General features: G+C 33.9%; 1 protein-coding gene across 1 annotated transcript in view; it reads right to left on the reverse strand.

The window, feature by feature from the left end:
- Nucleotides 1-2,532: 2,532 nt before the first annotated feature.
- PDE3B (phosphodiesterase 3B) overlaps nt 2,533-26,821 on the reverse strand; it is a 74,944-nt gene continuing 50,655 nt past the window's right edge. The window contains exons 2-16 of the mRNA XM_042882202.1: nt 21,535-21,585; nt 20,418-20,666; nt 18,644-18,786; nt 15,583-15,689; nt 13,825-14,026; nt 13,207-13,280; nt 12,605-12,708; nt 11,706-11,840; nt 9,396-9,507; nt 7,521-7,634; nt 6,626-6,825; nt 5,258-5,461; nt 4,709-4,870; nt 3,995-4,238; nt 2,533-3,727 (exon numbers count right to left, since the gene is read on the reverse strand). Of these exons, the coding sequence (XP_042738136.1) occupies nt 3,507-3,727; nt 3,995-4,238; nt 4,709-4,870; nt 5,258-5,461; nt 6,626-6,825; nt 7,521-7,634; nt 9,396-9,507; nt 11,706-11,840; nt 12,605-12,708; nt 13,207-13,280; nt 13,825-14,026; nt 15,583-15,689; nt 18,644-18,786; nt 20,418-20,666; nt 21,535-21,585 (2,322 nt within the window). The 3' untranslated portion in view covers nt 2,533-3,506. The remainder of the gene's footprint in view (nt 3,728-3,994; nt 4,239-4,708; nt 4,871-5,257; nt 5,462-6,625; nt 6,826-7,520; nt 7,635-9,395; nt 9,508-11,705; nt 11,841-12,604; nt 12,709-13,206; nt 13,281-13,824; nt 14,027-15,582; nt 15,690-18,643; nt 18,787-20,417; nt 20,667-21,534; nt 21,586-26,821) is intronic.

The following is a 26,821-nucleotide window of genomic DNA, read 5'->3' on the forward strand; positions in this document are numbered from 1 at the left end:
TCTCTGAGAAGTCACAGTATGATTATTATAGCAAGTTGAAGGCTTAATTCTGGAGATATCAGAAGGAAAATTCTTCATTGCAAAAATGAAAGAATTGATCACCTCATTTGCATTTACTCAAAAGTGAGAAAGGTAATTGTTCAGAAACACAATTCTGAGGAAAGCTTGAGAAAGAACACTGCCTTGATCATACTTGTTATATCTTTTAGTCAACTTCTCATTTATTTTCTCCATGTTTTTTAACCATGCTAACATTTATAAGCCATAAAAAAATCAATTTTCTTAAACTTGCATAGCTACTTCATTTATAATAGCTGCACTGTTATTAGCAGTATGACTTAATTTTCATTACTACTAAACCATGAAAGTATTGTATTAAACAATAAAAGTATTAGTCATGTTTCCATGTTCTTTAAAAGACAATGAACTGGCTTGAAATGATAAAAATTTAAGTCCCTCTTTTGTATAAGTAAATATCTTTTGCATGCATATAAAATTATTTATGACATACCTACTTTTTATTTCCTAGTATTCATTACCTATGATGATTGTATTCTACTGTTAGTCTAGTATCAGTCTGGGATTCTTGATCTCATGATTACAAGCATAAGACACTTCAAATCTGCACCTCTCACATCTTCTGAAAAGGTTCCAGATAGAACGGAAAGTTCTGCCTTATTAGTTTCAGGCTGTATTACTTCAAATTCTTTGTATATTCTGGAAGAATCAGAAGCAAGGCCTCAACTACAAGTGCCCAGGAGAACGCACTATAGATACAAGTGAGCTCCTAAAGTCTAATTCCTTGTGGTGATTTACCTGCCACTGGTTGTGTTTGACAGCCAGTCTCGATGCCCATGAGAATGCACTCCATTCACTTGAAAAGGGTGGTTTGAAAGCAGAGTGAAGAATTTCTCTCCTCTAGCAGAACCCTCTTAATAGCAACTTGAATGGAAGACATACAGAGTAAAAAATGGTTTTAACTATCTAGCTAATAAGATCTTACTCAAATACTGTAAACTTGAACTTACCTGAAGTAATGTTACACCAGTCCTTCCATTTTGAGTCTTCAACTCACCACCTGACTTTGCTGTGAAGGAATAACCCAAAGGAAGAGGAAGCAAGTAGTTGTTCTTGGCTGTTTAGTACCACCATGACATCCAGAGCTCTCCAGAGATATAGAGGGAATTTGGCTCCTTACAGGAAACTTCATAGTGCAGTTCTATATGTACTGTATGCATGGGAGCAAGTAATCCAATCTACATTGTATAGGAGGGCAATGAGGAGATGGTGGCTATTTTGACAGGAAAGGTGCTGTGAAGGCTTTACTTAAAACTGAAAATATCAGAAATAAGGATATCTACTGTAGCAATCAGCGTAAGCTAATTTAGCCTACTTTTGATCAAACAAGAAGTGTGTGTTGCTTTAGCAAATATTTTGAAGTTGTTCTGTGTGCTTCTCTGTGCTCCTTAGCATACCCTGGTAAATGTGGAATAGAAGTGTGATCACAGATCGAAATTAGTTGTAACTTCCCAGTAATCTGTCACCACAATGAGCGTGACCTGCTTCATAAGGATATGTGTTGCTGACAAGAGCTCAAACAACATTCAAATAACTCTCCATCAATATTTTTGAAAGATTACAGCACTTCAGTTGAAGTTACCTCCACTTCTGCAAACATGCCTTGAAGCAACCTTTGATGATATTAGCTCCTAGGAAAACAGTAAGCCACATATTATGTATGTATAAACAACAGACATTCTAAGATGCTTTTGAACACATTCACAACTAAGTGAACAAAATAAATAAATGAAAGGAATAAAAAATAAGAATATAAAATAAGAAAGATTAAGATCAAAAAACTGATAGTAATAATGGCAGCAAAGGGGAATTTGGCACTGATAAGGTAAAACAAAAAGCACACCTCAGTAGTCTTTGAAAGTGAATCCACAAATAGCTGATTAGTGGGGGGGGAGGGGGAATAAAAGTCCTTTCTCTGGCCAAATGCAGAATAGATATATTAGATTGTGCGAAACAGCACAAAATAATTTAGACAAGATTATCTTAGAAATGTTACATCTTTTTCAAGCTAACTAATGTAAATGTAAACAAAAATATGCTAACACATTAGCAACGTGCATTTTTTTAGTGCTATTCATATGCACAGCATATAAATGCTCAGTATTAAAAAGTGCACTTTAAAGCTAGCTTTCTTTGTGGCTTGCATAAGGCGATTATTTACTTGCAGTTTAATTTATGTATTTTTATTTTTGCCACTAGCACTACACAATTGCAGTGTTCCTAAAATACATACTTGTGTGGATCGTGGATTAAGTTTCTTATTTTAAAATTAAATGATCTAAAATCTACTATATTACAGTGATGTTTATCTTACTACGAGGCTTTACTCAAAGCTTTCAAGTTCTGCTTTCCATATGTATATTTCTGGATGCAGATCAAGCTATGTCTGTGATGGAAGAAAGGATGTAAGACACATTAACATACACTAGCCACTTTGAAACAGTAGTTTCTATCTTTTGTAAAAAAAAATCTTTAATTCTCCTAAAGTTTTACATACAAAGAATAAATGAAATAAGACCTTATTTCTTTACAATTTAATACCAGAAATTGGTGCAAGATAAAATCTATTGTGTTGCTGACTTGTTTTTTTAAACAGGAACCTGAGTAAGGGCAGGAAATATAGCATTTTAACTAGAAGAATAAAATCCCTTAATAATTTAAGTAGCTGAACAGAATTTTAATGTTTTACCACCAAACAGCAAGGCAACAGATGATAATGGCCTCATATTCAACGAATACCCACTGCAAACCTGAATATTTTCTGCAAAAAAACCCAAACCATCAGATTATGCACAAGAATAAAAAGCATCATAAATAGATGCATCTGATTTTTTTTTCTTCTTTTAAACCACAAGTATCAAAATTTAGCTTTTCTGTCACAGTCCGTGAACAGTTGCTCTGAGATGACTACATTAAGCACGCGATTGCACTAAAGTAGACACCCCACAACAGGCTTGCACTGCAACAGGAATATGGTTTTCATATAGGCACAGAATTCTTCTTATTCATGTTCAAAAACAACATGAAATACACAACTCAAGACAATATTAGAATTCATCAAACATATCCTTGTTAGCAAAAAGTTCTTGCCACTTTGGTAACTGAAGTCACTGAATGTATCTAAAAATCGTAGGTACCTCGAGGAAAATAAGAGTTCCGTATTCAGCAAGGCAGCATTGTATCAGGATATTTTATACCAACTAAGGCATAAGGAACTTTGCATCTGGGTATACAATACTTAATTTTAGAATAAAGTTTTGTATTCTGTGTGGTGAAAGTGCATAGGAGCGGGATTCCACTGGAGCAGAAAGAATCCTCTCACAGTATTAAGGCCTTTCAACTTTAAGTGAAATGCATCAGGCTAAAGTCTGCACAGTGAAAAAAAAATAGGACTTCCTATCATCGTACTGAACACAACTGGAGTTTACTCAGCATGTCTTTTCTTCTCCTAGTTGCCGCTCATCTTCTTCATCAGCTTCCTCAATAACCTGAATTTCATCTGCTTGAGGTAAAGATGAGATCTCTGTTAGCAGTTCAGCTCCTTCAGCTTTTTCTTCTTCTTCAACTGCTTTCTTCCATATTTTGTGATTTTCACTGAGATGGTGTATTAGCTGACAGAATATTCTTCTACCTTTTTTTCTTTGAGCTTCTGTAAAAATTAAAGCATTATATTTTAGCTCTTTGAGATTCGAAGAGATCACATTTAAAACACACATACAGAATAACGCCATGTTGAAAAGGAGATGTAAACTTGAGCAAAACCCACAAATGCTTACTCCCAATATTTGAACAGCAACATGGATAATAAGGATAATCACAGTAGCTACAATATTTGAACAGCGTGATTTCAACCGCCATTGTTATGCCTGAATCTAGTAAAAGAAAACCAGGTACCAACTCAAGTATAAAATCTTACTTAAAATGAGATCATCTTCTATTTCTTCATCATCGCTCTCCAACTGAGCTCCATCATCTTCATTACTTTCTGCATCCTCCTCTTCATCTACCCACCGCCCTGGAAGCAGCCCTGCTGCATTATAGGAATTACAAAGGGGGCCAACTATGTGAGTGATGAAAGATTCTTGCAGTTTTGCAAGTTGTGGAGAAGAACGATCCATGAAAGGACTTATAGGTAACCCAAGACTTGCCTCTTCATCACCCTGAAAGAGAGATTACAAAAAACACAGAACTTCTCAAAATATTAACTTTAAATTTTGATTTGAGAGATTAATTTCGAGGAGATAAGTAAACAAAGCTGATTGCATCTTTTTACCAAAGGCAATAGTAATATAAACTAAACTAATGAAAATGGAGTTAGAACAATCATGAAGATATTTTAAGATCTGCAGATCTCATAATCCTCCCTTCAACTTGCTCTCAATATCTCAAAAATTGTTGACATTTGTAGGGAGCTCATCTTCAAGCTTCCAACAGAACTAACAGGAAGTGAAAGATTACATTAGTATGCTTCATATAAAAATAACTTGTCAGTATTCAGAAAAAGAAGATGGAAATAGTTTGTCTGACTTTATCCAGACAAGGAATAATGTTCTAATTAGTTATACATTTAGTAGCATAAACAATTGATCATCTGCCTCTAATTAAAAATATGTATACTTCCAACACGTACCTGTTCATAAAACTCATTAACAATGCCTTCTGTCCATTTCAGATGCAGCTCTCTAACTTTTGCTGGGCCATTGATATCTGCCAGTTTGATGCATATTTGACAGACAAGCAGGCGATCATTTTCATTGCTCCATTCTATACCATGACTGTCGATATCATTGGCCTGGGTTGAGCATATACATTTTGAAAAATAAAGTTAAAACTATTTATCGGTATTATATTTTTAGGCTCTGCACCAAGACACTTGAATTATTTTTTCTATAGACTTTTTTTTTTTTTTTTTTTTTTAAATCTTAACACAGTCAAAAAAGTCATTTTTCATCTCTGAAATAAGACTCAGCTCTACTACAGGTCTGCAAGGCCTACCAGACAATATACAAACCAACATAAAATTGTTCTCTATTAAGAAAATAGCAGATTTGCATTTTTCTAAACAACTCAGTAAGATAAAATTTTAAATATAATTGTTTAATATCAACAAATATTCAATAGCAACACAAACATCAGCATACTGCAACCAGCCCAGCGCAGGCAGTAAAATGTAACTAACCTTGGAATTAAATTCTGCAAGGAAATCAAAATGCTTCTTGAGATCTGTGGCAAGGATTGCTTCAATCACTAAGAAACGAAAACGCTTAAACTCTACGTGATCAAGATTTGATAAAAAGTTGTATTCTGGTCGTGATAAGAAAAGATTCCAGGCAGAAGCAGCATGGTGATTTTCTAAGACTGATCTGTCATTGTAAAGAACAGCCTACAAAAGAAGAGAATCATAAATATCAGATTTAAGATTTAGAACTTAATATTCTGAAACTTAAGGATTAGTCACTAACAAGATGGTTTTTTTTTCCTTTTTTTTTTTTCTTAATTAAACTACCCAGTGATGTTTTACCTTCTAGTTTTGAGGGTTATAGAGGAAAAAATGGCAGATGAGAGGAAAAAAAGCCAAGTAGTAAAAGCTTTTATTTCTTCAAGTTCTCCAAAGGTCTTTCAAATCTCCATTCATGCTTACACATGATACACACCTCTTAAAACAGAGATTGAACTTCTGGTAATATGTATGGGGCATACACCAACAAAAACAAAACCAAAAAACTCATAAACTGAATTGGATTCTGATTTACTATTATTGTTGCTGTCGTCATTATATATGTTTCTTGTCTCAAACTTCAGAGATGCAAACCACCATGATCAGTAATTAGTATTTTTCTTCCTCAATCACTACTACCCTATGCAGTTCAGATATCTTTTATTCAGTGATTTTCCTTCTTCCATCCCCAGTTATTTACTCATTTCATTTTGCTCTGCTCTATGTCACCTTTTTCATCTTTCGCTTTTAGACCTTAAGAGAATTTCCTTTCTTTCCCTTTTCTAATAAAGCTGATTACAGCAGATGAAAGCAAGCATATCTTGCTAATTTTGTCTTAGTTTATTCATCCACTCTTAAAAATAATGACTGTTTCCCATAACAGATAAATACTAAGTTCAGATTTTAGGCAACGCAATTCAGTGAACTACAAGAACAATTCATGTTTTTAAGGTAATTGCAGAAATCCCTATGATAGTGATAGACTTTTCATAGGACTTGCAAAATGAAATATATCCATTAATTTAAGTGCTCAGACAGTCCTATAGCCAGCTCTGTTTGAAATTATCTTTTACTACAATGTACATAGATTTAAGTTATTTATAGTTTTTTTTTAATTGAGAATGTTTTTCATATATGTACAATCTATAAACACAAAATACATGAGAATTTATCAGGAAAAACAGTTACACAAGTAAATTCAAATTCATTTCTCAAAGCCTTAAATTGGACAAATAATTCCTACACAAGCAATGTAGGAATAAAGAAGAAAATAATTTTTACTATTCTCCTTGCAGATAGAAACAGTTTTCTGATTAAAAAACTTCTTACCTGTGGCGCATTTGTAGCTACTAAAAAAGCATTTGTACGACCGGGATGATCATAATCATGCATGGCAGCTGCCACATATAAAGCCATCAGTTCCAAGGCAGGAATGTTTGATGCCAGGCACCCGTAACTGTCATCAGTAACAGAACAGCTTTTTGAAGAAATATAGCTGACTTGATCAGGAACACCACCACCAGCTTCATCTAAGAAAAAATCATATTACTGTTTTTACATAAACTAGCAATTTTGAAGCACATTTGGAAAGGCCAGTAAGAAGTAAATTCATCATGACCATACATGTTGTCCAACAGGGTAGCCAAAATCTTACAAAATTCACGGAAAGCTCTCACTATTTCAAGACATTACACAAGGGCAACATGTTTTTGCAGGACATCCTGAAGTTTTTAAAGTGTCCCAAAACTGGAAAGTTGTAGAGCTTCTGCATTCAAACCAATTATTTACTTAGCACAAGACAGGTGCATTAACATACTTTTACTCAGGCAAGTTTACCCATTACAAGATAACTATCACTCATACAACTTAGAGAGATTTTGGGAAGAGCTGTTATCTGTCATAATCAGGAAAAAAAAGACAATTTTAAAAATTAATCTAATGTACTTCAAGTGCTAAAAAAGGGCTGACTTCCATTTAGCATAGAAAACTTGAGTGAAACTGTTTTGTTGTCTAACAAGCCAATTCTTCTAATAACTGTTCTAAAATCAATTGCATTTTACTTCTGAATAGTATGTACTAGTACTGTCGTATCACTACTGCCTTATATTAAAATACAAAAAATACTTGAGTGATAAGGATAATTAGCGGTTTTCTTCAATGTACTGTGATTTCATTAAGACATTTTTACAGCAAAAGAATAGAAGTAAAGTATGTGGATACATACCCATATCAGTTTCAAGTACATGCTCATTATGAATTTGCTGAAATCCAGGAATGGGCCTTGTGGTCAGATACCAAACTGCATGAAGAACATCCGTGGCGTGTATGCGATTGTGATCTGAAAATTAAAAAATAAATAAATCAGATACGTGAGTTACTCTACACCCTTTACTGAAGTTTTTGCATTTAAATTGTTTTAAAACAGATCCACATTAAAAAACATTTTTTTTTCTTCAATAGAAGAAAAATAAAAGAACCAACAAAAAATTATTTGTAACGTTTTTCAATTTTTACTCAGACATAATACTTTATCTTTGCCTTTCAGTTTTCATGACTCTTTATTCAATGCCATTTTCTCATTCTTTCTTTTTCTCATCCTGAGTTGTAAAGTCACTGTAATCAGTTTTCACAAACACACACAAAAAATCAGCTAACACTTAGCGTATATTTAAACTTTGCATAAGACATAATGTCTGTACATCTTATAAAAGAAGAAAGTTAAGTTTAAAATGCAGTAAGACATGAAAATACCAAAACAATTATCTATGTTTAACTTACATTAAAACTCAGAGAAACAAGACCAGAAAAAGAAATCACATACAGAAAAAGCAGAACTAACTCAACTGAGTAGACTTGTTGACATGGTACATGACAAGAATTTTATTCATATAAAAACAGCACTCTACTATATTTTATTAGACATGTAATTAACTTTTTTAAAGTGTTCTACTTTTGAAGAAAGACCCAAGAGAAAAGCAATATAGAAAATTAAGTAAAAGGACTCATCAATCAAATTAGTAAGAATCCAAGACAGAACTGAACTTTTCTATCTAATATCTAAATAACTATAACTGTTTTTGATATATCATCTAATTGTTTTTGTTAAAATTAGAATCTAATACACGCAGCAGAAAGGATCCAGAGAGGATCACTGACTGACTACAAAATGAAACATACTATTAAAAGATGCACTATATGAAAATCTGATAGTATTTATTCTGCCACTTTTGGATCTGTCTTCTCCAGTGAAGATCTGGAAGAAATAAATGGTAGGCATAGAGAACAAGGATTTACTAAGGAAAATTAGAACTCTGTACACAAAAAGGGACTTGACAGACCTTCAAAACAGAAGAAAATTCACTAAACGTGAGGGGACAACCACCTATCTCCCACAAAGATAACAGTGAAATATCTAACAGACCAAATTTAGTACAAGGAAAGTTGAGGAAAACTCAAACATTAAGGAAAAGATTGCATTTTAACTTGTAGTAGATACTATCACTGAATGTTTTCAAGAAAAAAGTGAGATAAAAATCAAACATGCCCTAAGCACACTTCATCCTTCCTGAAAGCCTGGAATGGATTAAGTTACCTGTCAGTCAGCAATGGCCACTAGACATTCATACCAATTTGACACCTACAGGCATCTGAGCCAGTAAAAACATCTGTGACATGATTTTACTTACTTATTTTAAAGTTGGCAGCCCTAAACATATTCATGAATGATTACAGTATTTTTGTTTACAGTATTGATTACAAGTTACATTTTGATTACAATTTACATTTACATATTGATTACAATTTACAATTACAAAATATTGATAACAATGATTACAGTATTTTTTACAGTAAGTCAGTATTTTTGATTGAACTACCCATCAAAATCTTTAAGACTGTATTCAGCCTATACATTACCAAGTCTAGTTTTGAAGGGCTTTTGTTTGTTGTATTCTGGGGGGTTGGGTTTTTTTTTTTTGCTAAATTCTGGCAGATATATCATATAAAAATATACTGTATGCCTCCACACTGAATATTAGTATACCTCAAGGAAATACATAAATATAAAAGAAAAAAACACATACAATTGGATATTACTCACATGGAATATCTCGGTAGCCATTTTCCAGTGCACAGAAGTAATTCATGAATTCTTTAACTGGGATTTTGAAAATCTCAAACAAACCAGTGTCTTCAAACAAGGTGTAAGTTACCTAAACATACATATGAAGATGAATTTTAGCCCAGAAAACATCACAGTAGCTGAGCATATTTTGCTTTTTCTTAAAAAAAAAAAAAAAAAAAATTCTAAAAATATTCCCATCTTTACAAATTGTGCTTGCTGATAGGGCTGAAAACTACTGATATTTCATTAAAGTTTGCCAGAAAGCTAACGTCACAACATCAGTTAGATGCTTAATCATTTTTAATTCAGAAATTTAAAAAAGCATTTTTAGCATCCTCTTAAACACATATGATAAAAAACCTGCATTTTGCTACTGATTATACACACAACTGATTGTTTGAATAATATCCACCAAACTTTTCATAATACGTCAGAGAACTCATGTTTTATCTCATGACCTAAACAGAAGAAATCTATATTCTTACTTACCACTCAAAAATTGAGATTACCCAACTATAGTAGCAGATCCATTAATATAAAAAGAAATAAAAGAAGCCACATCACATCTTGTATTTATTTTTGAGACCTTGGAAAGCAAATCGTCTCTCTTCTATTCAAAACTCAGGTATTTTTTAACAAACCTATTCAAAGCTAACAAAATGCCCTCAGAACATCCACATGTATATACAGTACAAAAATATAGAAGTGTATGTGTAGAATTTGGCAACTACAAAGATATAAAAGCACTTTAAGACTGCAAATATTGAGAAAGCTTTTCAAAGACACTACTTTTCATTTTTTGCCAGCTCCTATCCAGCCACTTGAGAATGAACAAGCTTTAAAATGTGGAAGGTTCTCAAAACAACATGAGAGCAAAATGAGGGGCATCCCTCCTTTCAGCTGTCCTAAACATTTCCTTTTTTATACATACCCAATCTGTGAATCTTGCAACTAATAATGATCAAAATGCAACTTTTATTCAGATTTTAACCAAAATAAACATCATATGCTTATAGTATAACTGACAAAAGGACTGGGGAGGAGAAGAGATAAAACACATACACATAAAACCAGGAAGGACTGATACATAAATTCTGGTTAAATAGAAACCTGCACACTGAATTACTTACAGGTTTGAACTATCTTATAGCTTGCACACAAATGAAATGCCAGCTAGTATGGATCAAAGAACATTGGTATACAACTGCAAAAATACCACTCAAAAATGGATAGTGGCATTCTACACTGCATGTTAACAGCAGTCAATAACTGAGGTGAAGTCCTGTCAATTTTGATCAAGTAAAAAAAAAAGCCAAGGAAAAAAAAAAACAAACAACTACTTGAAGACTTAAACTAATAGCCAGAATACTTGTGGACTGGGAAAGAAAAGATTGCGTCTAATGACAAAGATTAAATTGTCCCCATTGTTTTTTCCTGACTTCAGCATAGGTGCTGGTCTATTTTTCCATCTGCACCTGACTACTTCTAACCTGTTTCCTTCCAGGTGCTTATTCATAACATTACTTTGAACCAAGAGCAACACGCATTCTAATTCAGGATAGAATACTTAGAAAATTAAGATACCAGCAAGTAAAAAGCATTTAATCTTCGGATCAGATTCCAAATCCAGCTCATACTATAATCCCACAAATCCTAAATCCAGTATAAAGAAAGAGACAGACATTTACAGGTGATACTGATGAATGAGAAAGTCTGGGGAAGAGCAAACAGGTTCATTCTTTTGCACTTGCCATTAGATCGGCCCCAGCACAACATTAAATTGCACCAAAGAGCTTAATAGTAAGTCAGAAAGAGATAAAAGGGATGCAGAAAGCAGCACGGAAAAAAAAATCCCACTGTTTGTAGGATCAAGGGGCAAAAGACTGCCTAAAAGATCACTTCTCATCCCCCACAGGTGTAGCTCAGGCAGAAATATTTTACTGAAATAAAGAAAAAAGAAATGGTTGACAAACAAGGTAGCAATTCTGAAAGCAGGAGAATTTTTATAGGAAATGGCAAATTACTGCAAACCTATTCCAGTAACCATAAATCGAATGTAGTTTACACTGAAAACAAAATTCAGCCATTTTGGAGCAATTTCTCTATAAACAAAGCACCTTTTATGGTTTACAATGAGATGGTGTACATGAAAAATGAAATTTCTACTTCACATCTTAGTTTTCAAATACACATTGAATGCAAAATGTCTTCATGGTTTAAATTAATATAAAGGCATAACAGCTTCAAGCACCCTCCCTACCCCTCATGTAACAGAAGGCAACAAACCCGGCTAAGGATCCTTCCAGACTGGTCTCCCATTTCTTGCACAAGGTCAAAAATTTGGAAATTCCAATTGTTCATTTTTTCCATCAGTGAATCGTGTTCTGTTATCATCGTTTCTAATTTAGGACTCTGCACCACCTGCATAAGAGCAAGAGACTTAATCACCTCTAAAATAATAACGAAAACTGATTCGCCAACAATATTGACCAAAAAACCCTGTGAGAATCATAAACCATTCTTGAATTTATTGAATGGTGCCATATCTGTGGCTATGAGAAAATAATAAATCAGCAGTACAAAATAACACTGGACTTTTCGTATATGGGGGAGGCTTCGTGAGATGGTGATAATTATTTTATCATCATCATAATCTTTAAGGCAAACTGAGTGAGTTAATAAAACAAAGCAAAAATGCATGGGTACCAAAATGTATACTGAGCTTTGAGAATTCCTTAGCTGAACTAGCTTTAAAAAAGCGTTGTGAAGACTCAAAATATCAGTAAAGCTTAAGAAACACTTTGTCTTCTTGCACTTCCAATATACTATGTTGTGTGAACATTGATAGTTTCTGTGAAACTGCCACATACTTCATAAACTTTCAGGAAAAATACTAGTCAATTAGTATTTAAAGGTACTGTCTACATTAACTCTACACAAATTAATTTTAATGAATAAAAATTCATGCAGTTCACTATCTTGTCATTTGTTAGTGACATTTATGCAACATAGAAATATATCATTAATTGTAAACTTTAATTAAAAAAAAAAAAAGGTGAGGCACCATTTCCCTTCAGACATGACTGTTATTAGGAATGCAAAAACCTCTTTACAGCATGTTGTAACTGATAAAGAAATAATCTACTGATATGTTACTTCAAGTTCTTTTGCAATTGCATACTTACAAGTGATTTATTTTGTGTTTGAGTAATTATTTCTTTCTTTTCATCTTTTGTCTCCTCTGTATGGTGGAAAGACTCTGCTGAGAGATTAGTGCTTCCAACTTCACCTTAAAGAAAATGATTAGGTAATTATTATATCAACAATTTATTTGTAAATACTAATGCCTAATAACACTTTATCTCTTCACAAAAGAGATCTCTTCACAAAAGAAATAGCTTGTTTCTAAACCAATTATTTAAGAACTTAAAAATAAGAAGTTTTAAGGGAGGAAAACTATTACAAAATACATTTGAAGATACAGAAAAGGTAGCATGACTTTTTACTCGCACAAATGGTTTCACTGTTAAGTTTAGCTGAGATGGTAGACACGTTCTGAAATAGTGAGCACAGGTCTATGAAGGTACAACTGGGAGTCTATTATTCTTATTCTGAAATAGTCAATATTTTAGATTACATCAACCATATCAAGTGAAATAAAATATATGGATAGACATTACTTTAAAATTATAGCACAATTCAATCTAGAAATAGAAAAATATGAATTAAATTGGCTTTGGAAAAAAAAAAACAAAGCACAATTATTTACATATTTTCAAAATCCCACCTGATTTTTTGTCTTTATATTCCACAAATTCTTCCTCTAGCGATGGAATAGGCTTGAGTATCTGACGTCCACAGCTTACAGAATACATGAAATATATTTAAAACATTCAGTATCTTTCTTCGTTTGCTACTGCTGTATTCTATTGAAAAATATCTGCAAATTACTTCCCCTTAAAAGGTATGCTTTTCAAGGATCCTCCACCACATGACCATCAGTACTTTCTCTATTTAGACATACAAATTTAACATGTACTTTGAAAATAATCAGCTATCACCTCCTCTGGACTCACCTACACAAATTAACAAAGTAAGGCTAATTGCTTAGAAAGTGTATAGACATACAGAATTAAGATCCCAAGCAGGAAATAATTCTCTAAATTTGTTAAATACTGTTATTCTACAGTAACTGCTGCCTTTCCTACCACTTCAGTTCAATTGCACACATGCAGCACTCTTCAGTTCACTGGGCAACACAGTTACAAATTATTACAATATGTCTTTTTTTCCATACTAATAAACAGCAGAGATTGTTATTTTTTTTTTTTTTTTTTTTTTTTTTTTAAATATAATTAGTATTTTCAGCACACTGAGTTAGTGAAAATGTAACAGTTTACAGTACCTGCTACACACATAACCCACGGGTGTTTTAACTTGCTGCTGATAATCTGAAGAACTAAATGTGTGTGTCGGAGGCTTATTGATATTAATGCTTGGTTTTGTAAGAAAGTCAGCAGTATCAGGAAATTCTACAGGAGACCAGCTGCCACTGGAGACAGATCCATGAGTAGGTGAACCCACCGGACTCAGGCCAGGAGAAGCACCTTCCAAAACAAACATAACATTGGGATCAGCCTACAGTAAAACACTTCTGTTTAGAAAGACTGGAATTGAACAAGAACTTTTATAAATTGTAAAGAACATGTAAGTAAATATACATAGATCAGCAATTTATTCCAAGTTTTGAGAGTTACTAATATTCTGAACACTCTAGGTCACACATCTGAAGCAGTAGTCTACACAAGGCGGTACAACATCTGGCTTGTTTTTAACTTTGTTAAGCAATTGCAGAATCTTTCCATTTCCTTTTCTGATTCAGAATTTTATATTTAAATTTTCCAAAACAAATGAGCAAAAAAAAAAATTCATTATTGGCAATTGGCCTGAGGAAAATCTTTTTCCTCGTTGTTTTGCGATTAAGGAAAAAAAAGGCTTGAGATGCTTTTAAAAACATAGCAAGAAAAAAAGTTGTAATCATGTCTTTGAAGCTAGTGATTAAAGTGGGCAGATGTTGGCTATTATTAATAGTGATGTGCCTTTTCATTAATTCTATGACAGTCCATTCAAATCTGCCTAATATTGCACTTTAAACAAACAGAAATGAAACAGAACAAAAATAAAACACAACCCTAAAGTTTGTTCATGGGTAATTAAAATTTATAAAACAAAACAACAACAAAATCAATCTTGCTTACATACATGAAATTCCCCATTCTTGTGGAAAAAACTAAGCTAAAGCTTACTTCAGGAAATCCAGGAAAGAAAGCCTGTCAAATCATACTTTGATTACCATATATCTGATGTGAATTTAAAACAAAATTTTGTGTTGAACCAACATATCAGTTCTCCCCTTTGCAAAAATTTACAAAAGAAGGGTTATCTATGAGTGCACAAAGTGAATTATAGCCATTGTAAACAAACTTTTATCAAAGAGAAAAAATTGCCCTTTGCCAAAGGCTCAAAGAGCAAAATAATCTAAGTGTGCTGCGGGTGTTCCATAGCTGAATTACTTATTCTGCAAATTGCAAAATAAAAATTTGATCGTAATTATTGGGATTATGTACTGCACATTAACAAATTACTAAAAGTGTATGCAGTAGGCACCATTTGCCCTTAAATAAGGGATGTGTATGTTATACATCTCAAACAGTATCACAGGCCACCCTGAATCAACTCACAAGCCTTAAGAGTAGAAATTAAGTTTTGGTGCTCTAAAGGACAATGTTTAAGTCCACAGTGTCTAAGTAACATTGTTCTATTACAAAAAGCTGTAGTAAAAGAAAAAAATAAAGGGTTCCTTATTAAGGTATGTGAACTTTGCAGTTTTTAACAATTACCAACCAGGTCAAATACAACATTTTGCAAATTCATAGTGTTGGACAAATATTTGAACTTTATACAAAGTTGATGTTAACTTTTTAGTATACTTAGAAGGAGATGAGAAAAATACATAAAGTACATTTTTAGAAGATAAAGAACACGTTGATGTAATGCTAGTGTTACATTTGCATGAAAAATAACTTCAAAAAACATTGCAATGCATGATGTACTTACTAGCTTGTGCAATTTACACAGCCTGATGGCAGGATGTCAATCTTACCTGCTCGTCGGGGACCCATATGGTGAGCCAATGTCAAAGATGATGATCTCGATTTTGGTATCGTCAACAGGTTTGCACCAAAAGATCCATTTGAATGAGATCCTTGGCTGAATTACAAAGAAACAAGGAAATCAAAACCCGAAGTCAAACTATAAGAATTTTCCTTGTTTCCTACCTTGTATTCTGCCATTATCAAATAAAATGCTTGCAAGACGTACAGACTGCTCTGGCATGGTTCCACTACCATTCAAAACAAGAAAGTACTAGAAAGAATCCAACTTCAAGATCACATAGTCAATGTACCACACAGAATAGTAAAAAAATTATACATACTGTGCAAAAGCAATAGAAAATATTATGTAGTACTAAAATGGCACAGCGAGTGCATTCAGACAACTTGACATATCATTTATTTCCTAAAATTGTATTTACTTTTTTTGAACATTGTCTAGAAAGAGTCCAATATCCATCTGAGCAATTGTATTTGTTTATCAGTTAGACTTCTCTGCAGGGCACTGAACAATATTTTCATGGCCGCTTGTCTTTTAAGGAATACTATGGAAAGTAATTGGAACTTGCTGAATCATTATGTTTTGCATAACTCCTCAAAATCCCTCTGCTAAATATTACACAGTGATTGCGAATTTATTCGTTAGTGATAATATCAGATGCAACATTGTGTGCTTTAACAAAGCCAGCTACATTCTAGTAAGTCTAAAAGCTTTTAAAATACTGTTTACATTGCAAATGCAATCTTATGCAGCTGCAGCCTGCTTCTCAAATCAGTTTTATATAATAAATGAAATAATTAAATATCTTAAAAATAATGCTGCTTTTAACTGTCAACTCCAATAGCTGTATTGTTAACCTGATTGATAAGTTATGCCATCTGCTGTTGTAGGCCTGGAATTACACTCCTAAATTCCAATTAAACATTTCCTCCAGTAAACAAAAATGTGATGCGCAATTAAAGGCAACTGTACGCAGGTAATCTCCAGTGAAAATAATTTAAGTGATATAATTATTTTGTTTTAGAATGGGAAAATAGTATTTATTCAAACATCTTTAGTCTTATTTTGTCAGATTTCAAAGAAAAGTCAAACAATTATTTACCCAATCTCCTATTTATTTTTTTTAATAGATATAAAAAAATAAGTGAGTTAGAGAATAAAGACAGATTTATTATTTTGAAATTTAATGCTGACTTATTAGGAAAACTTTAAAAGTTGTTCAAGTTGATTCAATTTTGACAGTGAATTTTTTTTGCCATTTGCAAACAGTTCAGCTTTCATAACATGTACCCTTCTAAAGCATATAAAATTTTTACATCAGTACTTAGTTTAGGAATACTAACAAGCAAGGTCAGTTCACCTCAAATTAGTTTAAATGACAAATCAAATCAAGAGAACAGGTCTTAAGAGTTGTTTTTGTGCACTGCCTTGATAGATGAAGAAAATTTTTCAACATTTAATCAGTTTTTAGATCAATAGGTTATATTATCATTGTGTAATGTATTATCTTTGTGAACCCAGCTAAAATTCAGTTGAAAGCAGCCACTGTATGTAAAAAAAAAATTCTCATTTTTCATAAGCTTTCCTCCTAGCAAAATTTCCTACTTCATTCTTCTTTTTTTACTATTAGCCTGTTTCTCTTCTACTGGTAATTGGGCTCTTCTTTGGGATGAATCCTGTTATAAGACAGAAAAAAATATTGCCTTTTCTTTTGCTGAATTATTTTTCTGACAACTTAAAGAACTGGCTTATGAGCCAGAGCCAATGGGACAAAGAGCCAGAGAGGAACGCAGTATTGCCTCTCTTGGCTACTTGCAGTAAATATGATCCTTTCAAATGCTGATAAGCAAATCAGCATAAACATAAAATCTTTAACCTACCATCATAATCAAGTAGTGAGAATTTGTGAAATGCTTTCAGCTTGATTTGAGAAACCGATAGAACTGCTGCCTACGGATGAGCTGTATAAATAGTATAATAACTAAACTTTCACTGATGTCAAATTCATCTGGACAGCCATACCTGTGAAAAGCTATTCATAACAACATAAGTATCAGCAATCATATTTTGTATTAAACTATATAGTTCATAAAAAATTGAAGAATGTATGTTATTTGAAGGGGAAAAAACAACTGACAATTGCCAAATTGTTTAAATGGTTCACTTTAAAATTAAATATTATCTTGATAAATAAACTTCTGGGCATGTGTATATAATCTTTCACTTACTATTAGTAATTATCAAATATCACTCTAACTCACATTTTCTTTTAAGAAGTCATGTATTTACTTTCCTTATCATCTACACAAAAACAATTCTTAACAGGTGGAACTACACAATAAAATCTTCTTAAAAATTATTTTTAAATGATTTTAATGAGTTGCATGACAATTTCAAACATCTATTGCACTTTTCTCAAGACCTTGAGCAAAATCACAAGTTAAACAAAAAGAACACAGAATATTAACTTTATTTCTAATTCAAAATATAATGTTGATTTTAGAAACAAGTTTCTTTTTTGTTGCTTGTTTTTTTTTTTTTTTTGCATCATACCAATGAGAAAGCTTTCTTAGTATGCCTTAATGTCTGCTTGATAAGTGTATGAATAATAAATGCTGCAATACACGCATGCAACAGTAGCTACCAAATGTGAGAATGTCACGTAATTCTTTTAATTAGGGAACAAATTTTCAGTATGTTTAAAATAAGTACCACTTTCAAATTTCAACTGAAAGGAGGAAGTCAGTAATAATTTACAGGTTATACAATTGCAGAACAAAGTAATTTATTTTTGACTAATTTTTTGGTTCCTACTAAAACCAATATTCAGTCCCAGTCGCTATGATGGTGCAAACCATTCAGCCTCAAAATGACTTAATTTCTACTTGAGGCTAGAGTTATAAAAGTATTGCACATTATTAAGCTGTCAGAATTTAAAGACATAATTTAAGTACAAAATTCTACATTAGATACTTACACCATTACAGATATGAACATTTTTGAAAGGCAACGTTTATTATTCTACCTTTAAAATCCTGTCAGGTGCTTACCTTGACACATTATAGTCCTGATGAGTTCTCTTACTGTTACTCCGTTCCCATTTAGAAGATGGTGACTCTATAGGTGGAATACCAGAAACTCCTGAAGATCGTCTCAGCTGTGGTGTTGGCAGGCTATTCCTGCTAATTAATCCCTGTTGAATAATTTCATTATGGTTGAAATTGATGTAATTGAAAATAGATAGTAAGACTTGATTTTTTTCTTACTGTAGATAGGATATGTCACTATTGTTTATGGTAAAATAAGAAGCAGAGTGTTTCATCTTCATTCTTACTGATCAAGAAAATAAAAAAGATATATTTAAAAATTATTTAGCTTATTACAAATAGTTATGTTTTGGTGGTGGTGGTGGTTTTGTTGTTTTATTTTTGTTCTTTTGTTTGGTTGAAATTCACATGGTTCAACAATTACTCCTCAATTGCTTCCAGAAATTGAGATATTGTATTCTACCCAAATTTAAGAAATCTGACTCCTTTCAGTCTACAATCTACTTGGTTAATTCGACCACTGATGTGTCCTTTCAACCTGGGGAGGAAGGTACTGTTCCACATAACTGAGATAAATGGAATCAAACCTTGCTAAAAAACAACAACAACAACAACAACAAAAATGCCAAGAAAAAAATGTTTTGAACAAAGAATTTAAAAGGAACATTTGCAGTACTGAGTAAGGTCTGCAGGATCACGTATGGGGACAAGTGACCCTCAGATACTAACCTCAAAAAGTCTAGCAGAAATTATGACTTCACAATTTTAAGTTTCACCGAGAGGTCAAAGATCTCACCTCACTCACTACCATACACTTCACATAATGGAGAAGTGCTAACACAAAAAATAAGTTTCTGACCCCAAAACGTCAGACTGCTCTGAGTCCTTGATATAAGATGTACTTCGACCCTGTTTGCTTTGCTGCAAAAAGCAATAGTCACAGCCAGAAAGGTGAAACTGTACAAGCAGAACAAGACCACTATCTCCACAGAAACCTGCAGTAGCCCTTAACCAGCCCTACTAGAATGAGAACCAGAGGAATGTATTCTGTCAAATTGGACAAACCGGCTACAGCAATGCTGCACTACAGCAACAAAATATTCAGATGGGCAGGCAGTGAAGGTGTTAATTAAGCCACTTGCAGAGTGATTTGCTATGCAGAAGTTAAGCAAACAAAATCAAAGGCAGAGCTGAACTCAGTCAAACATGTGCTGGAAAAGCTACATGCTGGAAGCAGTTAGGTGGGAAGCAAGGGTATGAAGCACCTGTAAATTGTCTAACAAAAATAGAATGGACTGATGCCTTAAGATAACCTTCAAGAAAACAGAGAAAATAGCTAAAACTGTAAAGCAAGACTCAAAAATTCCTCTGTGTTGGGCATTTAGCCCAGAAAAGGCAGCAAGTTTTCTGAGCCCAGACTTTGGTCACAACACAACATTGAGCACTATGCACTGTCAGGCTTAGAAAGGACTTCTGTGTCAGAAGACTCTCTTGGAACATGGGGAGCGCAGTTGAAAATCCCTGACAGTGGAGCAGACAAGTCTACTCCCTGAAACAAGCACACATGTCAGCATAATACTGAAAGAAGGCTCCAGCACGTGCACTGAATCTGGCTTGTGATCCAGTTTATCTGACCCCAAGCTGCTAAGCCAGCAATCTGGCCAGTTTGGGACAACCTGCCAAATGTCTGAAAATGGAAGTGACATAATGCTGTGATTATTTTTTCTAGATATATGTATGAACACACACAACAGTGACAATGAAAAAGTAATTTGACCTTGAGTGGCTTTCGATCTCCTTTTTCAGCAGGATCGTCTACTTCAGAACAGGGGAAGAAACCAGGAAATGGTGTGAATGGATTAGCCTTTGGCCTGCATGTGCCTGAGAAAGCACCAATCAAACTATTAATGCTTCGAAGGGAAGAAATCACTTGTGGTGGAAGGGATGGGTCAGTCAGGAGGTCTGTTAGCATGCTCCGAGCCTCATTTAGTACTGAAAGATCAACTCCAGTTCCACTGCCAGCATTCTAAAATAAATGGAATTGTTGCAAACTATTAACACGTCAAAACATTTAACCTTGTTATAAATTTTAAGTAAGTATCCTATCTACTGTAAAATATATATTGCAAAATATTTTTCTTTTAAAGAAAAAATATACACAGACATACTAACAAAGAAATTTTAGTAGTATTTCTCATGCATATAAGAAAAATTCTCAAAATTCAACACTAGCTACCAGTTATTTTTGCTCTTTTAAAAATAAGGATCCCATCCCAGTTCTTCTTACTTCAATTTTTTATTAATTTGTCTTAGAAGCAAAATTAATACTCTACTTCCTCCAATAATGGCAACAGAAACTTTGGTGACCAAGCTGTTGTAAGATTCTTGCAGAGGTAAAATTTCCACTGCATCTCTATCAGTGTTGTTTCTATTTATAATGAAACAAATCCTAAAAATTGTCTCAGAAACATCATTAGTGTCATTTGTTTTTATTTGGCACAGCTCCCTGAACAGGAGCTGGAATAGCTAATTAGATGCCAGCATTAACACAAGAGAGAGTGAGAAACAAACATTCAGGAAAAGAGGTCAGATCCTGGTAGGTCTGAGTTTTCTAACATCTGTGGGGAATCACTCCCTAATCTTATGCTAATGAACATTTAAAGGACAATCAATCAATCAATAAGCAAGGAAAACTGCTCCCATCTTAACTGGGTTTGATACTGCTCTCATGTACACCACAGGAAGCAGAGCCCTGTCAACTTCCTCTGACTGCTACATATCAATCACTGCTATGTAGATAGAATAAACTAGAGTATTAGAACAACATAGGTAACTAAAACTTCTGTACTCAGTCACATTTCATCAGAGAATAATTAGATTCACAACACACTGACCTGGTAGTAAGGCTTGTACCACTGCTTCAAATCCCAATCCCAAAGTATCATCTGTAATAAAGAAGAGTAACAGTTGATATGTTAATGCTTAAAAACAAAAAATAGAATAAATATTGATTATGTGGTACTTTTTTTTTTTTTTTTTTTTTTTTCTCCAAATGAAAGTGAGACTATTTTCTCTGTAAATGCTACAACAGCTAAAATCCTTAAGAAATGTCTGAATAAATTCCTATAAAACAGGGATCTTTTGACGAAGGACAAAACTATATGGATTTACTTCAATATTTCTAGGTTTTTGATAAAACACGAAGATCTAAGATAAAGCATCTAAGTCTATTCATCTAGACTTGTAAAAGTCAATCTATTCTAAAATCCAATATATTTTATAAATACAGTTATCACAAGAACAAGTATCCAGACTAAACTCAGGAAACGAAAAAATATACAGGTTTTTTTCCTCAAACTATGAAATAAATACATCCCCATCCTTCAGGGTATGGGCTGCACTAGGCTTGGCAAATCTCATAATGGAACTTCCTACATGAACAGTAGAGCACAGAGTAAAAAAAAAAAAAATTTTAAGGCAAATCTCAATGTCAAAGTAAATTTACAGCTAAATCTAATAAAATAAATTGCTGTGATTAACTCAAAACTGAAAAACACAAGTTACTGGATATGTTTTGTATTGGGTAATTTACAATTTCATATCATTTGTAGAATATTTAAAAGAGCTTGTGAACAGAAAGTTAGGAAAAAAGGAAAAAGTTTTCTTTAATTCAAAACTTATTACTGCATTAACATCCAATAAAGATCTATGGGGAGGGGAAAAAGAAACACACAAGAATTTGTCAAGAAAATATTCAAAAGAAGCCACTGAAAGATTTCAAGTAGTTTTGCATACACAGAATTATGGTTGGGTAAAGCACTGTGGGACCGATCCTACTGTTCTCATTTATACTCTTTTATTATTTCAACACTAGAATCATTATGCAGTTTGTTAACACACATGAGCAAGGAATTTGCAACAGCTGATAGATGGCAACTAGGAATTCTGCAGTGGGATGCATATTTAGACAAGATTTCCTAAATAAATTTTATATATGTATTTCATATATATATATATATATATACACACACACATAAAATGTTTATCATAATCTAGCAACAAAACTGCCTCTCCAGTTTCTCTATCCTCCTGTCCAATAAAATTTGGACTCAACTGACCAACTAGAGTCAATCGTGAGAGTCTACATTCTTATGAATCGTACTCTGATCATAAGTTATTTCTGTTGTAGATGAAAATTACAAAATACTGCAGATGAATCATTATTTGGGAATATTTTGTTCATTTCTGCTAAAGAAGAGTCAGACAGAATCCTGAAGGTAAGGAAGCTGAGGTATTGTGGCAGAGATACAGGATGAAAGCCATCTGTGCCACCTTGTCCACATACTTTCCCAGAACCATATCTCATTACTGAGACTTAGTACTGGCTCATTTTTATATGCTTTTTCTCCAACACTGAGATGTTCAAGTAAATACAAAAAATATACTGATACACACTGATATTAGAGCAACAGCCATGTCTTGGCAACGCCCTACTTATACTTTCCAAACTTACATGCAAACCGATCAAATGACGACCCTGAATGACATTGGCTTTATCTAAACTGATTCATACGTGTGTTCTGAGTCCTATTTTCAAAATAACAATTGCTAATCTTTTGGTAGAAATCAAATATATTGCATCAATTATTTGTCCACCATTCAGAACTTTGGTAGTAGCCCTGTGAAAAGAAATGTCCATCATATGCATCCAGCATCACTAGTCACATTAAATTACAACAGGCAACCTAAAACTGTAGGGTTTGGAGATTATTGTATTTCCCTACTCTGTAAATATAATGAAATACAGGATCTGTGATAACAATGCCTAAAAGTTAAATTCATGTAATTGATTGATTTGCTTACTTTGGAAATGTAAATAAAATCATTATTTTTCTATTTGGTTTTATCTAATAAAACTGCATGGATTTCACAGCTCATGGCAGTCTATACCAGCTGTATTAATATTTCATTTTCTTATAAATCTGATAGAGAATACAGCTTAGAACTTCCCTTTCTTCCCAGAGCCATTCAAACAGAAAGATTTTTGTGAGCTCTGTGTAGAAAGCACTGTACTATCATCAGTTGTTTAAAAAAAAAAAAAAGGCTCCTCAATACCTCGGGTTAATAACAATATCTGTATTTTAAAAAGCACTTGCTTGCAGGAGGAGCGTTTTGTTACGTTCTGCTTGAATATGATTATGAATCTACCAGCCAAGTAGCTTCACGAAACCCACCAAAACCACAAAAGAACGTCAGCAACACAATCTGCAGATACTATCAGCTTCAAGTACGTCAACAGCGCTCACTGAATTTTTCAGTGAGCAAAAAATAAAAACAACATACAAGGAATGCAATTCAGATGTCTGCTATGTTCCAGAAGTGTTCAGTTTTTCTGACTTCTTAACAGCCACTAAATTACCACAGTACAGCAAGATTCTAATTATTCTCTGATAAATTAATTTGTGTGCACAACAAAAGTGGCACTCACAAAGACAACATCTTTTTTCCCTTTCTTCCACCTATAGTTACAGAGCACAAATAGGTACCAGTGCCCTCGCCTCCTAGTTCTGCAGTCCTGGAAATTTTTCTGCTTGTTTTTATAGGTGAGAGCTATGTTTGAATTTGTTCCTCCAAGACTAACAGTTCTTTCCTGGGGCAAACACAATGTTCCACGCTGGCGGTTGCCCCGCAGAAGGTGTAGAAAGCACCAGTGAAGAAATGCAGGCTGCACAGCAGCAGTACCCAGGCAAGGGCAACACCTACAGTCTCCTCTTTCTTGTTATCTTCACACAGACACTATTTTGCACCACGCTTAAAGTTATACTGACATCCACTTGCTCTGATAACTGAAGATGGCTACTGACATCCACTTGCTCTGATAACTGAAGATGGCTAACTGTTTAAGCATGTGCATAGGCTGAGAACAGCCATATTACATGAAGTAAGACTGACCCAAAAATGAGGAGATTAACGGTTTGAGGTTTTTAAAATAAATCTAGCTACTGCAGCCTCGTTAATCAAATCCTTTCTAAAAACCTAACCACAGAAGATGACTCTTAGCCTGTCAGTGATGAGCAGTGCAACAGTGACAAACACCATCTAGCCATATTCATGCATCTTATTAGCACCAGAACATGTCTGTTCCGGTAAAGGTACCAAACCTTTAACTGCAGATGTTTTTACTAACACAACAGTGTTAGTAGTCTTCTGTGTGTGTACACAAATGTGCACACAAATAAGTACACACACTCATACATTAGCTGTCCTGGTAAGCTCTGGAGGACAGATCGATGGGACTAAAATTTCAAAGACTTCCTTTCTGCTTTAGCACCATCATAGTAGAGAAAACCTCAAAGTCTGAGAAGCATAAACTGTTCATTGCTACCACTAAATCTTGTGTCCTATACCCATTCAGTGCACACAAGGAACAACAATGCATGCTGTTCACACAAAACCTACTTCCAGTGCAAATCATGGTTTGATATTTTAAATGGGATGGCAACATTTCATACACAATTTCATTTAAATGAAAAGCTTCACAGCTCGGAAAATTTTCTATTTTCATTTAAACCAGAAGATTCAAGCTTTGCCACTGATTTCAATGTTCTCAGCAAAGGACCTAACATAGTTTTGAAGCAACAGAACACAGGTTCATCTGTGTGTTACCAGCAGGTTATTAGTATTTGTTTTTGTTCACTATACATCATCATTAATTAAAAGCCTCATCTCATGAGAGAAGACAGGTGTATTGTTTTACCACAGCTCCCAGGCTACCATCATGCATGTTAACTGTAAATCTTCCATCTGGCACATTCTGAAGTAATTAAAATAACTTGATTAAAACTGTAGGCACAATCTCTCCCACTATGCACAGTGAAAAACTGCAGTTGCCCACACAGTTAATACTTTTCCTTGGTAAATATAACATGCTAGAATTCTGTTCTACCCAAATCCTCTACCAAATCTACCCAATCCAAGTTAATAACGAAAGGGAATTATCATCTTATCTTAGATGCTGAAAATAGGCCACAAGGTGGCACTCACATCCAGAAAGCTTCCCCCTCCCAAAAACTTGGAGAGAAAGGAACAGAAACTAGTACTGTTTGTCCTCTGCAGAACTGAAGTGGTTTTAGGGACAAAGAGGGGAGGAGGGCAGCTTTAAAGGTTATCATAGCTGACAAATCTTGCTTCTTCACAAACACTTCTCTGCTTTAGGAAGAATCTACTCTTTCCCATTCTAGTCAGAAACTACTTACCGGCTACACTTACTGTCTCACTACGTAGCACACTCAGTTCAATTAGCTTAAGGCCGTGCACTGCAACTGCATTTCGAAATAGTAAAAATGCAATATCTCTGGAATTATTATTTTTGAGAATTTGGTAGTCAAAATTTTAATTAATGACTGTGGATCATCAACAAAAGTTAGAAAGAATTGCACTAATCTATCTTTGAGCAGAATGAAAGTAAAAGGGAAACGGTCTATTTTAACTTAATGTGAACAGGTCTTCCAATACGTCTCAGGCAGAGCCTCAGCAAAATTTGATTTTGCAACCATTGGACCTGTTGCAGAAAGATCCATACTCTGAAATACTAAGATTTTATAACCCACTTGCATGTAACATTCTTCTGTATTGCCTCTAACAAGAAACACCTGAAGAAGAACTTGAGTCACAGACGTTCTGATCACATACTTAAGCTTCTGAGCATCGATTTGCAGTGCCAACACTACAGAAGCCACACCACTGGATGCCAATAAGATTGCTGTGATAATGCCGACGAACTTCGGGTGAGGTGATATAAAAATTATGGCTTTCCACTCCCCATGAGCTCACACACCAGATTACCAGTCAGCCTAGAGAATGAGTTCTCATCTCAGCCTGACTACTCCTAGAGACTCTCAGTTCATCCAAAGAGCAATGATCACACAGCCTTGTTTTCATATAACTGCTTGTCAGGCTGAGTGGGGTTTTGAAGGAAAGTTACTACTACAATGAAACGGTTACAAACAAACAGCAATGAAAAAAGGTACAAATGTACAACAGCACTACATGTTCATTAACAGTTGGGGTCTGTATTATGCTTAAATATAATAATTGAAATCTATGTCATCTGTATAATAAGTTTCAATACAGTTAAAATGAGATGAAGCAGCATACAAACATGTTTTATGTACAAGTGGC

The sequence above is a fragment of the Lagopus leucura genome, unplaced genomic scaffold (genome assembly GCF_019238085.1).
Source record: "Lagopus leucura isolate 7727_CA_CO unplaced genomic scaffold, USGS_WTPT01 Super-Scaffold_100033, whole genome shotgun sequence".
NCBI lineage: Eukaryota > Metazoa > Chordata > Aves > Galliformes > Phasianidae > Lagopus > Lagopus leucura.